The 15,260-nt window shown below is 37.9% G+C and overlaps 1 protein-coding gene across 1 annotated transcript; it reads left to right on the plus strand.

Annotated features, from left to right (window-relative positions):
* The first annotated feature begins 104 nt into the window (after positions 1–104).
* Positions 105–12,922, plus strand: si:ch73-261i21.5 (zona pellucida-like domain-containing protein 1). The gene is made up of 12 exons (XM_055226884.1): positions 105–157; positions 3,096–3,202; positions 4,799–5,025; positions 6,769–6,953; positions 8,276–8,348; positions 8,437–8,525; positions 8,696–8,776; positions 9,006–9,177; positions 10,214–10,321; positions 10,398–10,415; positions 11,436–11,562; positions 12,759–12,922. The coding sequence occupies exons 1-12, from the start codon at positions 105–107 to the stop codon at positions 12,920–12,922; spliced, it is 1,404 nt and encodes a 467-aa protein (XP_055082859.1).
* The last annotated feature ends 2,338 nt before the right edge of the window (positions 12,923–15,260 follow it).

Genomic DNA, 15,260 nt, shown 5'->3' on the forward strand with positions numbered 1-15,260 from the left:
ATGAATTGTGCTATACAAATACATTTGCCTCGCCTTACTTTTGGATTTAAGAGCAGAGACTGTAGCTACAAAGACACATAGAAGGTTATGTCCCTGTAAGTGACATGGTAGCAAATGCCAATCACCTGTCCGATATGAGGCAGATTAAGTTCTACAGGTTCAGCAAACAAGGCATATTTGTGTATGATTTACAGTTTAAAGTGCTTTAGGTGAGACAAGAGGATGTATTTTAAGACTGAAGTAAAAAATAATCATTCTACTTCTATGTTCTGTCAATGAAAATATAAAGTGTAAATCTCCAAATAATACTTTAATAAACTATATCCACACTTTCACTTTTTGGACATGACTTTGTATCAATGTGGTGTGTGGTTGGAAGGGCCAATGCCACAGTTTGGCAGCCTCGCTTCTATCAGTCTGCCTCAGGGTAGCTGTGGCAACAATCACTGAGTTTCAGATGACAATGAATAATCCTACTACTACTACTACTACTACTACTACTACTACTAATAATAATAATAATAATAATAATAATAATAATAATAACAACAACAACAACAACAACAACAACAACAACAACAACAACAACAACAACAACAACAACAACAACAACAACAACAATAATAATAATAATAATAATAATAATAATAATAATAATGCTTTGCACTTTTAATGTGCTGTACAGGTCTTTCAAAGTGCTTCACTGTGGTCATTATTCATCCACTCCACTCTCGGTGGTGGTAAGATACTATTGTAGCGACAGCTGCCCTATTATTATTTATTTATTAATGTATTTATTTATTTTTATTAATGGTTGTAAAGGACCCTCCATTTCAATCACACTTGTAACTGCAGGATGTCCAGAATTAGCCCATCTCCTCCTCATTGTTCTGCTCCTGTCTCTCGGTTCCTGGAGGGGACTTCTGAAGAGATGCTAGGTTCAGGTGACGCAGTTGGTGTGGGACGTTTTGTTCATCAGGGCGTGACTGGCTCTGGGAGTCTGAGATGCTGTATACAGGAGACCTAATTTCTCCACAAAAGATGCTAGCCCCCGGCAGGAGAGGGATGATGAGACAGAGAAGTCATTATTAAGAGCATCTTTATGCTCTTACTCATAAAAGGTCGATACAAAACTAGCACAATGAGGACAATGCCATACAACACCATAAAACTGGTTATTTTTTATTTATTAAGTCTTTTTACAATATCACCTTTACATCACCAAATGAACATTATACTATAGCTACTGTGCTGCTGTATAAACCTACCAATATAAGCTACATGTTCAAAACAGCACAGGAAATCCAGGTTAAAATGCATTAATCTAGTCTGATGCATCCTAGTGTTTGCATCATAATAATTTCACTTTTGGATTTTTACATCAGATGCCCTTCCTGGACTGCTCCTTCCTTAATTTTCATGTTTGGGAAAAATCAAACCCCAGAACTCATAAGTGCTCAAATGTTTTTCAGAATTAGAAAAAATAATAGGACTGTTGTCATAGCAATTAAAGAAAACAGCAATTAAAGAAAACATAGTGCCATTTGAATAGTGAAAAGTCCTCAAAATGCCACCTGTAGCTGTATAATATCCTTGAAACTCAAGAGAGAAACAAGTATGTGAAGTTTATGAATATCTTTTGAGTTTGTTTGTTTAGTGGAAATGTAAAACTTTGAAAAGACAATGCTTTTGGTCATAATTATAAAGTATATAATAATATAATACATAAAGGTGTGGTTTAATGTGGTTCTTACAGTGTTGAGGGTCTGACAGATGATATGGTTGTATATGGCTCTCACATAAGGCAGCACTCTCTCTCCTATCTGAGGCCTCGGGTTAAACTTTTTTTAAGGAGGTAAATGAGGTCAGTATAAAAGAGCGGACAGGTAAAGCCAGGAGCACAGAGAAGGCCCACAGGAGCATGCAGGAGAGACCAGGACTATGGCCCACAACAGCAGGTAAGAAGCATTACTGTTGTTATCATTATAATCTGTATCTATATCTATCTATCTATATATCTATCTATCTAGTTAGATAGATAGCAGGAGCAGTAGTAGTACTAGTAGTAGTAGCAGCAGCAGTAATAGTGTGTAATAGTGTAATAGCGTGAGCATTTGATTATGTGCTTCATTCATAAAACATGTTTGACAATTTAAGTAGTTAGTTAATTAAATGTGCACTGTGTAACTTTTCTGTTGGAGGCCAGCCATCTGCTTGTCTCCCTAGAGATGTTATGGTTTGTGGAATGACCCACAATAAGGCATTAAGTTAAACTATCTAATATTTATTTAATTAAATGTGTTGTATTGTTCAGAAATACCATTCATTCAGCAGGCTCGTCCCTCCGCAGATCTGACTTTGCTTGTTTCCATGCAGATAAGTTTAATGTAATACTGGTGTACATTCGGACAAAGCAACTACAACTCCGTAGAGACAAGCAGGCGACAATACCCCCCACTAGAAAAGTGACATAATGCAGCTTTGAATATAAATGAATTATTAAAGGGCCCATATTACGCTATTTTCTGATCTCTGTTATAATGTTGTTTCCTCATCACAAACAGACAGAGTTGTGTTTCGTTTCATTCACACATGTTTAACACACAAACTATACATATTTAGGCTGAGTTCTTCTCTCAGAAAACACTGTGTTCCACCTTGTGATGTCATGTGGTAACACAGGAAGTGCTCCACTCTGTGTTTTTAAACTCCATACACCTTCAACAGAATCATTTGGAACATTTCAGCCCTGGAATTGCCTATCTCTGCTGAAAAAAGATAAAAAGGTAGCTGTTACAACTGCCACTTCATGACATCATAAGGTGGAACAGAGCATTTTGAGGTTTGGTGATGTAGACAGACTAATAATAAAGGATTACTCAAACATGTGTGAATGAAACAACACACAACTCCAGGTCTGTTTTTGATGCAATGCATAATATAGGACCTTTAAGAATGTTACAGTGAACCAATGCAATTCAGTGCTATGTTTCAATCTTTTATTCAATTCATATTTTTGTGTTATTTCAAATATACTCAGAGATACATTTTATACTTCAGACTAAAAAGTAATGCCTATTTTGTTTGTATTTTAGAACACTTCAGATCGTGTGGCAGGCTTTTCTTTTGTACCAATTTGCCAGAGTAGTTCTCGCCCAGACAGACCCCCGCTGCTTTGGAGATGCCACTTTCAGAGCTCCGGGTGAGTAACTTCAGATCCTTTCATTGTTCATGTTTTGCTCCTTCTCACCCACTCTCCCTTTTTTGAACACCCTGGGAATATAATGGAGGTTACCTGAGAAGATATGTGTTTTTACACCTTTACATTATATCTGCTTTGTTTGGAGCAGGTGTCTATTTTGGGGGTTACGTATAAGAATAACTACCGGTACATCTTAATTAGCCTTAATAAAGTATGAAGAAAGACTTAAGTTATAATGAACACATAGGTTATCGATAGTTTTGTAAGATGGATTCAGGCTGTATATTTTGTTAAGAGTAAGTTGGGGTGTTAATTAAAGGGCCCATATTACACTCTTTTCTGATCTCTGTTATAATGTTGTTTCCTCATCACAAACAGACCTGGAATTGTGTTTTGTTTCATTCACACATGTTTAACACACAAACCCTCCATATTTAGTTCTTCTGTCAAACTGAAAACACTCTGTTCCACCTTGTGATGTCATGAAGTGATACATGAAGTGCTCCACCAAAAATCCATACACCTTCATTAGATTCATTTAGGTTATTTCAACCCTAGAATTGACAATCTCTACTGAACTAAAGGTAAAAGGAGCAGTTGACATGAAAAGTACCACTTCATGGCGGAACAGATCATTTTGAGGTTTGGAGATGTACACAGACTAATAATAAAGTGTTACTCAAACATGTGTGAATGAAACAAAACACAACTCCAGGTATGTTTCTGAGAAGGTAACAACATTATAACATGGATTAAAGCTCACAAGAGTCAAATTTGTGCAATATAGGACCTTTAAACAGTTACTAAGGCTGAATCATTCTTAACAAATGATTTCTTAATTATCATTTAAGTCTTTGTTCATGTTTTATTGAGGCTAATTCAGGCACAGTTATGATAAATTGTTGGTATTTTAACACATTTATGAATAATTTTACTCAGTGTGGTTTTATTGGCAGCACTTTAGTTTAGGGAACATATTATGGATAACTAACAGCAAAAGGTGTTTAAAAGGTGTCCAAAAATAGACTTTCTCTTCGGTTGTGTTTATTGGACTAAAAAACATATAAAAACATCTTTACTGTAAACGGGCTTACATCTCCACAAACCTGCCTCTTTCTCCTTTAGCAATACTCTTCTACAGTATGGAAAATGTATATATCTCCATGGAGATTGTTTCGAAAGTATAATTTTAACTTCGTATGTTCATGGAATCATGCAGGTGGCGTGAACCTCCAGAAAGTTGCATAGTGTGCCTTTAATCACATCTGCATTAGTATTTATAAAGTACTTATCAATGCTTTTTCCCATGACCACATCTGATCTAAAATTCAGTTATTAAATAGTTTCTTACCATTATATTACGCCTAACTTGTGTTCATTTCAGTTATTGTTTTTTTTATTTTTATTTTTTTACATTAATTGTAAATCTTATCACATAGCCTTTATAAACTTCCCAGTAGTGTATATGATAAATACTGACCCCCCAAAAATATTGTTCCAGCTTCATATACTGAAGGATACATCGATATAGTGATTATCAGGACAGGCCTATCGCTCACACAAGTTTTATACATGTTTTAACACATGTCTCTCCAGCTAACACGGACATTGAAGTGACCTGCGGCTCCGAGAGAGTGGGTCTGGCCATTCTCCTTTGTCCCATTCAGTTTAACGGATATAACGAGTCCCTGATGGCTCTGAACTCAAAGCACTCCAACCCCAAGTGTCAAGGCATGGCCGATTGGAGCTCCAGTCCTCCAAAGCTCAGGTTCAACATCACCATCAATGAAGACGCCATCGCTGAGTGCGGCAGCAGCTTAGCAGTAAGTCACCACAAAGGACCTGTAATATGAGCTGATCTTAGAGTGCGTTCACACCATAGACTGTATATGTAAATGGACAAAGCTAACCTGCTAGCCACGGTGTTTCAAATAGGAAGAGAGCATAGACACATTTCCAGCTCCAATTCACTTTACATTGGAAAACTGTGGCTCCTCTCTCCATAACTGCTACAGTGAGCCTCGTTATTTTTGGTCTTTAAATGTTCGTATTAACTCAAAATATGAATGTTAATAAGGCTCCTTCTTTCCCCATTCCTGCTGGCGATTGTGTTTCTCAGCACCCGCTCCCTGGTAAACCAGCGATGTGGGCTATTACCTTCAGCAGCCTCACTCCAGATCGGCTCTTTGGTTGCTATGATACCCACGATCGGAATTCCCAATATGGAACTTTGCTGCATATTTCCCCCTATAACTTGACTGGAGCTGAACACTATGGGTGACATCACACTCACTTAGTCCACTTCTTTATACAGTCTATGTTTCACACTTGGTCTAGGTTTGGGCTTAAATTCCTAATGTAGATTTAGCTTGGTCCCTTTCTTTGCCTGATCGGACAGTCCCTTTCACATTCTGTTGGGACCATAGAGCATCACAAAGCACCATCCTAACTTGGGACAGTCCAACCACAGCCAATGACATCTCCTCTCAAATATTCTCGTATCATTCAGAACAAAATCCATCACTTAAGAGTTTGATGCTTATTTGTTGACTCTGCTTAAATCCACCCTGTTTCTCAGTCCTTTGTGTTGTTGCTTTTTTTGTTTGTTTTGACATGAATGGGCCGTGCTTTTCTCTGATTTGTTAATCCCCCTGTCAATCACCCCATCTGAAATAAGTGTTGGAAGAGTATCGAAATGTATACAAAGTAAAAGTATCGTGGTTAAAAATGTATTCAATTTTCTGGCGGATTAGAGGGTCCACTGCCTGGGCCGTTTCCATAGAAATATAATATTTTTGTCTGGAATTAGGGATGCACCATCCATCTGTGTCAATCTGCCAATATCCAAAATCAGTAGTGTAATTTATTTCCTTGAAACACAAACAGCATAAGATAAAAAAAATATAAACATTTGTTTGCAATTTTTATTTTATTTTTTTATCATTTGAAATGCCTAGAGGAAAGAGTTTAATATACATATGTGTTGGGTCAACATTGTCCAGTAAATAATTTTATTACAGTTAAAATGGAATATCGACTGAACTGATATCGACTGAACCGAAATCCGATCCACCAAAATTTTCAATATCGGCTCCAATGTCCAGTGCCATCCTTATCTAGATGTTCCACAGTAAGACATTAACTTCATCTATCGTACATTTATCCGTACAAGTGTTTTTATTGTTCAAAGACACCTTGGAAAAATGCGTTCTTGCTGTGAAAGGGCTCGCCTCTCCAAAGATCAGACTTGTAACTTGGCCCTGTGGCATTACCTGTCTCCATGCTGGAGAGTCAATGGGGAGGGGGACAAAGGGGTCTGTTGTCCTGGGCCTCAGCGTCTTAGGACCTCTGCCTATTAATTAATATTACAGGAGGGCCCATGTTCTTCTTCTTACCCCAAATTTATGTCGACGGGCCTGCTCAACAGAAATGGATACATTTACTGCCATATTGTGGAACACTCTCTTCATGAGTTCAAGCAGATGTCAGATCTACCAGAAAAGTTCCATAGTGTGTCTTTAATCAGCAGACCATTATCTCATGTGGACTTTATGTTGTTTGTACAGATCTCTCACGAGGCTGGGACTGGGCATTTTCAAGACTTCTCCACAGTGCAGTTCATTAACATCTCAGGTTCGATCTGTTCCCACGACCCCACCAACGGAGCCATCACGTACCACCAGGAGGTCATGTACATGTTCTCCTGCCGCTATCCCCTGCAGTACCTGGTCAACAACACAGAGATGAATGTGTGAGTTCAGTTTATAATGCAAATGTACAAGGCCAGGAGTCTCAAATATAGACGCCATTACTGATTTTTACTGTCTTAAAATGTGAAAAGCAGAACTAGTTCATTTGCAAGTTTGAAATTTGAAAGTTTGCATTCGTCCAAAGTCAATCCTCACATACTTTATGCATTCCGAGCATCCTAATTACTCACAGTGATGATTTTATAAGTACTTTTCCACCTTCAAGACACTCAAACCACTTTACATCAAGGAACCACTCACCCATTCACACACACTTGCCCAAGGACGCAACGACAGCGTTCATTTGTGGGAGCTGAAATCACACCGTCAACCTGTGGATCTTTGGATTGGACCACTCTACCAATGATGTTTATGTCATGAGCGGGATTTGAGCATCCTAATTATTCACCGTGATGAGCAGAGCGGAGTTTATCGGACATTCAAATTTTGATACAGACACTACACAGCGGACTTATTTTGACCTCATGAGCTGCTTATACAACATATCTGTACTCTAAAGGGTTTTGATTGTTTTTTTTTTTCTTTGCTACATAATTCCATTTATCTTTCTTATGTTTACGTATATTTGAAGACTTCAGTATTTTTGTAGAAAGTAGTAAACACTTTTTTGACTGGTGGAGTAGATGTTTAGATAGTAGATTAATGATCCCTAACCCAATCTCTGGAACGAATTTTCCCGTAATTTGAACTACAAACAGGCAAGGCTTACTTTAAGGCTCAGATAACCGCTCATATAACACAGAGTACAAAGTGGTTTTTGAATAGCGTTTCTCATGTCATTAAAGAAAGGTGTCTAAAAAAGGTTTTGCATATATCATATTATTTATTTTAAGCTGATCGGGTGTCCTTGTTGTCCGTTCTCATAGTGTAGTCACTGTCCTGTAGGGTGTGTATTACTTTTACCTATAGTTACCTATAGAGTAACTAAGGCTATATCAAATGTGTGTTTTTGTATATATCACATTATATATATTACAGCTGCTCAAGTGTCCTTGTTCTCCTTGTTGTCCTTGTTGTCCTTGTTGTCCTGGTTGTCCTTGTTGTTATTGCGGTGCATTTCGGTGCAATTCCAGCTCCCACAGATGAATACTGTTGTTGTATCAATGGGCAGGACACTTAACCCACTTTGCCCCCAGTGTCTACATATATTGGTGTATGAATGTGTGTGTGAATGGGTTCCTTGATGCAAAAAAAAGTACAGCTTATTTATTTATTTATTTATTTATTTATCTATTCATTCATTCATTTGTTTATTCTTTCATTTGTTTATTTATTTATATTCATTCATTCATTTGTCAAATAGAGAAGGGGTCTCACTGGCAGTTAAAGACACTAATGGGAGTTTCATCAGCACTTTAAGCATGCAACTGTATTCGGTAATGAAAATCTTTGTTATTATTATTTATCACATTTATACACAGAACTGAAAAGTAAAAGTGTATTTGTATGTGGCTATAACTATAGGACAACACGTACACAGAAAGCCTGTCGATGCCACTGGAACTAAAAACAAGAATTTTTGTTGAAGTCAAAGCCTCCAATCTGACAAACAGGTAAATACTCACTCCATCACATCACTCTTTCAAAACCATCTGTACCATACAGTCCAGAGAACTACTATGACTTTCGGAATATGGATACTTTTATTTCTTTAAAGTTCACAAATAGTTGATCACATAATGTTTGGACAGTGCTGCTCACATTTGCATTAATGCCTCTGCAGGTTCCATGTTTTTCTTGCTCGATGCTACACCACAGCATCACCTTTCTTCTCCACAACTACATTTTACGACCTCTTTGTTGGGTGAGTCTTTAGTAATTATTTTAAATTGATATTAAAGGTCCTATATAACACAAACTTTACTCTTATGAGCTTCAAGCCACGTTATAATTCTGTGACCTCCTCAAAAACATACCTGGAGTTGTGTTTTGTTTCATTCACACGTGCATTATAACATAGATCAGAATGTACTGTAACATGGCTCTTTAAAAGTCAGTTGTGCCAACAGTCTCTAACGTCCTTTTCTCTCCAGGTGTCACCGTGATGTTCAGACCGTGATGGACACCAATGGAGAGAAGCAGGTGGCTCGTTTCTCCTTCGAGGCGTTTCGTTTTATCAAAGACACAAATACGACCATCTCCACCTACTACGTGCACTGTGCCACCCGCCTCTGTGTGGACTCGGTCTGCCCCACCCTCATACAGGTTAGGAGCTGGACACTTTTCATTTTGTATTTCAGTGCTCTGTGCAAGTGTGGACTATCAAGAGAGTGTTTACATGCGTATGAGTATCCACGTTTGAGTATCCTGGTTTTGTGTGTGTCCATAAATGCAGTATCCTGATTTCTCCCATTGGAGCCGTACTGAGCATGTGCCAACTGACGTAACAAACACAGTAGGAGCAGAAACTTTTCCAAAATGACTCAAACCTCGAACAGAACGTGTCAAAATAATATTATTTCACACTCAACAAAATAAAAGCTGACTATTTCAGTACAACCACATTTTAAAGCCTTTACTTTAAAGTAGATCTTGTTCCTTTGTTATTAGAAACAGGCTTAAAAGTCTTAAATTGGCAAGGTTACCAAAATGTTTAGCTCCTTGCCATATTTGTGCCATGGTTGCCATAGTGACCCCTCTAAACATCCAGGATACTCTGATTGTTAATGTATACAGCGATAAGAGTATCCTGGTTTCTCTGAGCGCATGTAATCGTTATATCCAGATTACAGTCATAACCGGAATACTCGAACACATGGAAAGGTACTCACTGAGACAGCTGCTTGTCCAAAATGTCTAAACTATAAATCTGGTGCTTTGACAACAGCAGCGGGTCGAACAGCCAAAATGTGTATGCAAGTAAGAGTAATGTTACTATAAAAAGCAGAAAAGTAGTGAAACAAATAATTAATCAAGTACTTGGGCGACAGTAGCTCAATGTTTTCCCACTGATCTGAAGGTGGGCGGTTTGAATCCCGCTCTCGACATAAACATCATTGGTTGAGCCTCAGATCCACTGACCCAGCTCCCATAGATGAATGCTGTCTTTGTGTCCTTGGGCAAGACACTTAACCCACCCTGCTCCCAGTGTCTGAATGTGGAACCAGTCTCTAACAAATAATGATTAGATTCAACATCTGTGGGTCCTATGTTTGGATTGGACACTAAATCTCCCATAGAGTTATATAAGCCCCTGCTCTCCATCTGAAACACTGGACCACTAACATTTTCGGACTTTCAGAACTGCACATCGAAGAGGAGGCGTAGGGCGAGTGAGCCGGACACTTCAGTGAGCGATTTAGCCACAGTAACCTCCCGGCCAATCACCATCCACATAGACAATGGTAGGGTTTTAGTCTCATTATGAAGCAATATCAACTTTTATACGTTCAAATTAACCTTATACGCAATCTCCTCGTTTACAGGCTATCTGCTCACTGATGGTAAGAACACGAGCAGCAACATTATGGACACTGGTTATGTTTACAAAATCTCCTCATGGTCTGATTTCTGAAGTAGTTAGATTATTCAAAATCTGATTAATATCTGATTTCTATACCTTCAAAATTACTTAAAGGCCCATATTACACAATTTTTTGATCTGTTATAATATTTCCTCATCACAAACAGACCTGGAGTTGTGTTTTGTTTCATTCACACATGTTTAACACACAAACGCCACATATTTAGTTCTTCCCTCAAACAGAAAACATTCTGTTCCACCTTGTGATGTCATGTGGTAAAACAGGAAGTGCTCCACTGTGTTTGTAAACTCCATACACCTTCACTAGAATCATTTTTGATAATTTCAGCCCTGGAATTGCCAATTTCTACTGAACTAAAGATAAAGTGTAGCTGTTAACTTGAAAACTACCACTACATGACATCACAAGGTGGAACAGAGCATTTTGAGCTTTGGAGATGTAGACAGACTAATAATAAATAAATATGTCTGAATGAAACAAGACCATACCACACAACTCCAGGTTTGTTTTTGAGGATGTAACAACATCATAACATGGCTTAAACCTTATAAGAGCCCATTTTGTGTAATTAAGGACATGCAAACTGTTTGATGTGAGTAAGGGACCAGAAATCAGATCTAATTATGATTGTTGTGTTTCTTTATTGGTTCTTTTTTTTTCAAGTTTTCTGTTCAAATGTATTTCTATAGCACATTTAAAACAACTTGAGCTGACCAAAGTGCTTCACATAAAAGTCAAAAATCAAAACAACTGTTGTTGTGTCTTTAGGCAAGACACTTTGTATAAATGTGGAGTGTGAGTGCTGGTGGTTGAAGGGGCCAGTGGCACAGTCTGTCCCAGGCCCAATATATCTATAAAGTGCTTTGGGTATGTCAAAGGTCCCATTTAAATTCAATACATTCATTCATCATGATTATGATGATTATTAATTGAGTGCTTGTTCATGCTTAATTAAGGCTTATTAATGTTTTTAGGTAGAACAAGAACCAGCTCATAATAACAAAAGCCATACACTTTATATCTGAATGTGCTGGCAGCATTGTGGGCTACGTACTAAGACCGGCGCGGTTTACCGTCAGTGTCCGCTCTTTCAAAGCGGTCATAAGTGATAAATAATAATAAGAAGGCTGCATCAACAATTAAAACTTGATTATCTTGGGAACCAGGTAAAGCATGAGGTCAGCCATTGTAGAGTGTGTTTTAAGTTACCTTCCTGTTTTTAAAAAGTGTAAGAGCTGGAGGCAGTGAGGCTACGGTTACACAGCAGGTGTCAGTAAGAACAATGAGGGTCTCACCTTCAGACGTCGCTTTGCATGCAAAAAACTGGGAAAGAACCTATTCTAAAGCAGGTTTAAGGAAGGTATAGGGTATAGTATGCTTTTTGTAGTAAACTGTAAGAGAAGTAGATTGTTATTTTACACAGCAATAGTGAGCTTTAAGCCATGTTTTAATGCTGTTACCGCAACAAAACATACTTGGAGTTGTGTTTTGTTTCATTCACACATGTTTGAGTAACACTGCATTATTATAGTCTGTCTATATCTCCAAAGCTTAAAATGCCCTGCTCCACCTCGTGATGTCATGAAGCTGTAGTTTTCAAGTTCACAGCGACATTTTACCTTTAGTTCAGAAGAGATTGGCAATTCCAGGGCTGAAATCATCCAGATGATTGATGAAAACACAATGGAGCACTTCTTGTATTACCACATGACATTGCAAGGTGGAACAGAGTGTTTTCAGTTTGAGAGAAGAGCTCAGCCTAAATATGCAGGTTTGTGTGTTAAACATGTGTGAATGAAAGAAAACACAACTCTAGGTCTGTTTGTGATGAGAAAACAACATTATAACACAGATCAGAGAATAGAGTAATATGAGCCCTTTAATAATAAGACCCCACCCTTTCACTAAAGCATTTTTTCATTATAATAAAATGTCTACCTGGAATCTTTTGAATAATTGCTCCTAGTTGCCAGCTCAGTGCAGCGGGTGGAGACAGGAGAAAATGGGAATTTGCTGAGCACTCAAGTCTCAAATGTAGGACCATATAAGATTATAAAAAATCAAAAACCTCAACCAATCCACATACAACTCTGAGTAGTAGTAGTACATGGTTAAAAAAAACCAAAGACTGATTTTACATTATGTCCCAGTTAAAGCCACAGTATGTAAGTTTTTAGCCAAGAAAACAGAAAAAAAACAACATATTTTTTTTCTTTTCAGTTGCGTTTATTTTACTGAAAAACTTTTAAATACATGTGTCTTTACTTTAAGTGAGATGATTTCATTCAATTTTCTGTGTAGGTTTCGGAGGAGGTGCATCTGACAAAACAGTGGTTGCCGTGTCGGTCATCGCTGGCATCATTGGCGCCGTCTGTGTAACCCTCGTGGCATTTATCGTCTACAACAATTACTATGCCAAAAGGGTGCCAGGACTGGGCAAGACTATAATGTACCCACGGGACTGACAGGAGGGAGACAGTAGAGAACAGAAATATGTAGAGATGTTTGTTTGAGCGATAGAAGCACTGGAGACACAGGCCAGTGACATAACACAACTCACCAACTCACTTTATTGATACTTTGCACTGACGTCATGCTGGGGGTGTACGTGCATGTCTATGGCGGAATGCTCAGCAGTTACCATGATGACACAATGCACACATTTGCAGACACTGCCCAAAAAGGTTTAACACAACTACAGAAAAACATTCAAAATTGATTTAAACAACACATTTTCAGGAGCCTGTGAACAATATGAGCGTTCATGGTCCTGTTTAGGAGTTTGATTTTCAACAAAAAGGTGAGAGTGACTAACTGAAAAAACTTTTGGCTAATGCTAGCTAGCTTGTGACTGTAATGTTATGTCTGAAAGGCTTGTTAAACAGCACAAATCAGCTCATCTGTTGTAGTTCCAACTAAACCAGCTCTTTCAGGTCAGATTATGTTAAATTAAAACTCAGGTTAAAGTCTAATTTGAGTAACAGAACTTCAGACAGAGCAGTGCCTCCAGTTATCATCACAAACCCAGGGAATGTTGATGACGTCAGCTGCAAAGTATCATTTATAACTACACTTTTAATAGCACCCACACAGCACAAAGACTTCATTCTCAAAGTACAAAAAGTTTATTAAGAAAGAGTCAGGTTTAGTATCTCCTGTAATATTCAAACTCCTTATAATACTTCAAAGTATTTACTAAGCCTGAATCATTCTTAATAATATTCATGTTTTATTAAGGCTAATTAATGTGTGGTTATTATAAAATGACTCCCTAAAAATGACAATATAAAAGAGGATTTCAATGTTATAACTGATGTAAAACACATTTATACTGGGGAAAAGAGGCTTTTCAGTTTCCAGGAGTACTGCATGCTGTTTAATGTATAGAAAAATAATTCTATTGTTGTATTTACAGAATGTGTTTAGCATTTTTTTTTAAATAAAAATACTATTACTGTACATGTATTACTAATGTACATGTATTACTACTGCACATGTACTACTGCTGTACATGTACTACTAGTGTACATGTGCTTCTACTACTGCACATGGATACCTGACAACACACTCTACCTGCTTTACTGTAATAATAATTATTATAATGATTTAACCCAAAGAGCTTTACAGGGCATCATTCACCTCACACTGTGCCACAGCTGCCCCGGGGCAGCGGCACTGTGCCTTTTGTGGCGGAGCATGTTTCAGCCTGTTCAGGTCCAGGAGACAGGTCTCACTTGACTCAGGGGTTGTACATCTTTAATAAAAAGAATATCAAATATCTGATATTTTTATCAAATGAAGATGTGCAACTCTTTAAACTGGACTAATATCCCACGGCCACAAAAGTTACACATGTTTACACGTACTGTATTTACAAAGATATTTAACGCCTCAACTGCATAACTTATCAGAAATAAAGCTTTTTTTTAAATGGCTAAAATGCTACAGTATTTGAACAGTTCATTCTTGGATAGAATCTGAACATGCTGCACTTGGTTTGTGGTTGTATTCAATGTAGTGATGTCAAGATACTAAAATTTAAAACTACATTTCAATATTAAGGAAGACTACTCTTTCTTTAGACAACAGAACGTGATTTTCAACATTAAATGGTAGTACTTTCTTTTATATTCCCATGTGGCCTTATATCTGTGTCCCTCAGTCGTCCAGGTAGGGTCATAGTGGTCCATGGGCATATACTTGACTATGTGGTTTTATACTTGATCTGATACAGCTCAACATCATGATAAAGCTTTTCAGGAAAGTTTAATTTCTGTCCTTTGAATGAGACTTTGTAGTATCGATACCTGCTAAAATAGGTATCTAGTTTTGATTAGTATCTGATTTTAGATACTTTTGCCAACCTGAGTTCAATGGGACAAATGGATTACCTCACACCCACAGCATTTAACAAGAAAACAAATGGAGTTAATATGATTGAATGAGCTTCAGGAGCAGGGCCATGCCTAAACCTCCTCTGACTCCTCTCCAGCGAACCACAGCTCACCTCAACCACACCTCTGATTACCTAGAAGCTCTATTTATACAAGCATATCCCGGTAACACCATCTGTCTCCACTCTTTCGACCCCTCTCTCCCACCACATGTCGCTTGTTCATCTTTCAGCCTGAACACCTCACCATCTACAGAGACTGGGGGTCCTGGAGCGGCTAGGTTAACCACCTAAGACAGAGTCCCCATCCTGAGTCTTTACCCAGACTATTAATTTCATCAAATATCTTTATCGTATACCATTGTTGTGGCGTGGTCCTTTCTAGTAACACAAGAGCTGAGACAAAACTT

This window comes from Periophthalmus magnuspinnatus, chromosome 14, assembly GCF_009829125.3.
Source record: "Periophthalmus magnuspinnatus isolate fPerMag1 chromosome 14, fPerMag1.2.pri, whole genome shotgun sequence".
Classification (NCBI taxonomy): Eukaryota; Metazoa; Chordata; class Actinopteri; order Gobiiformes; family Gobiidae; genus Periophthalmus; species Periophthalmus magnuspinnatus.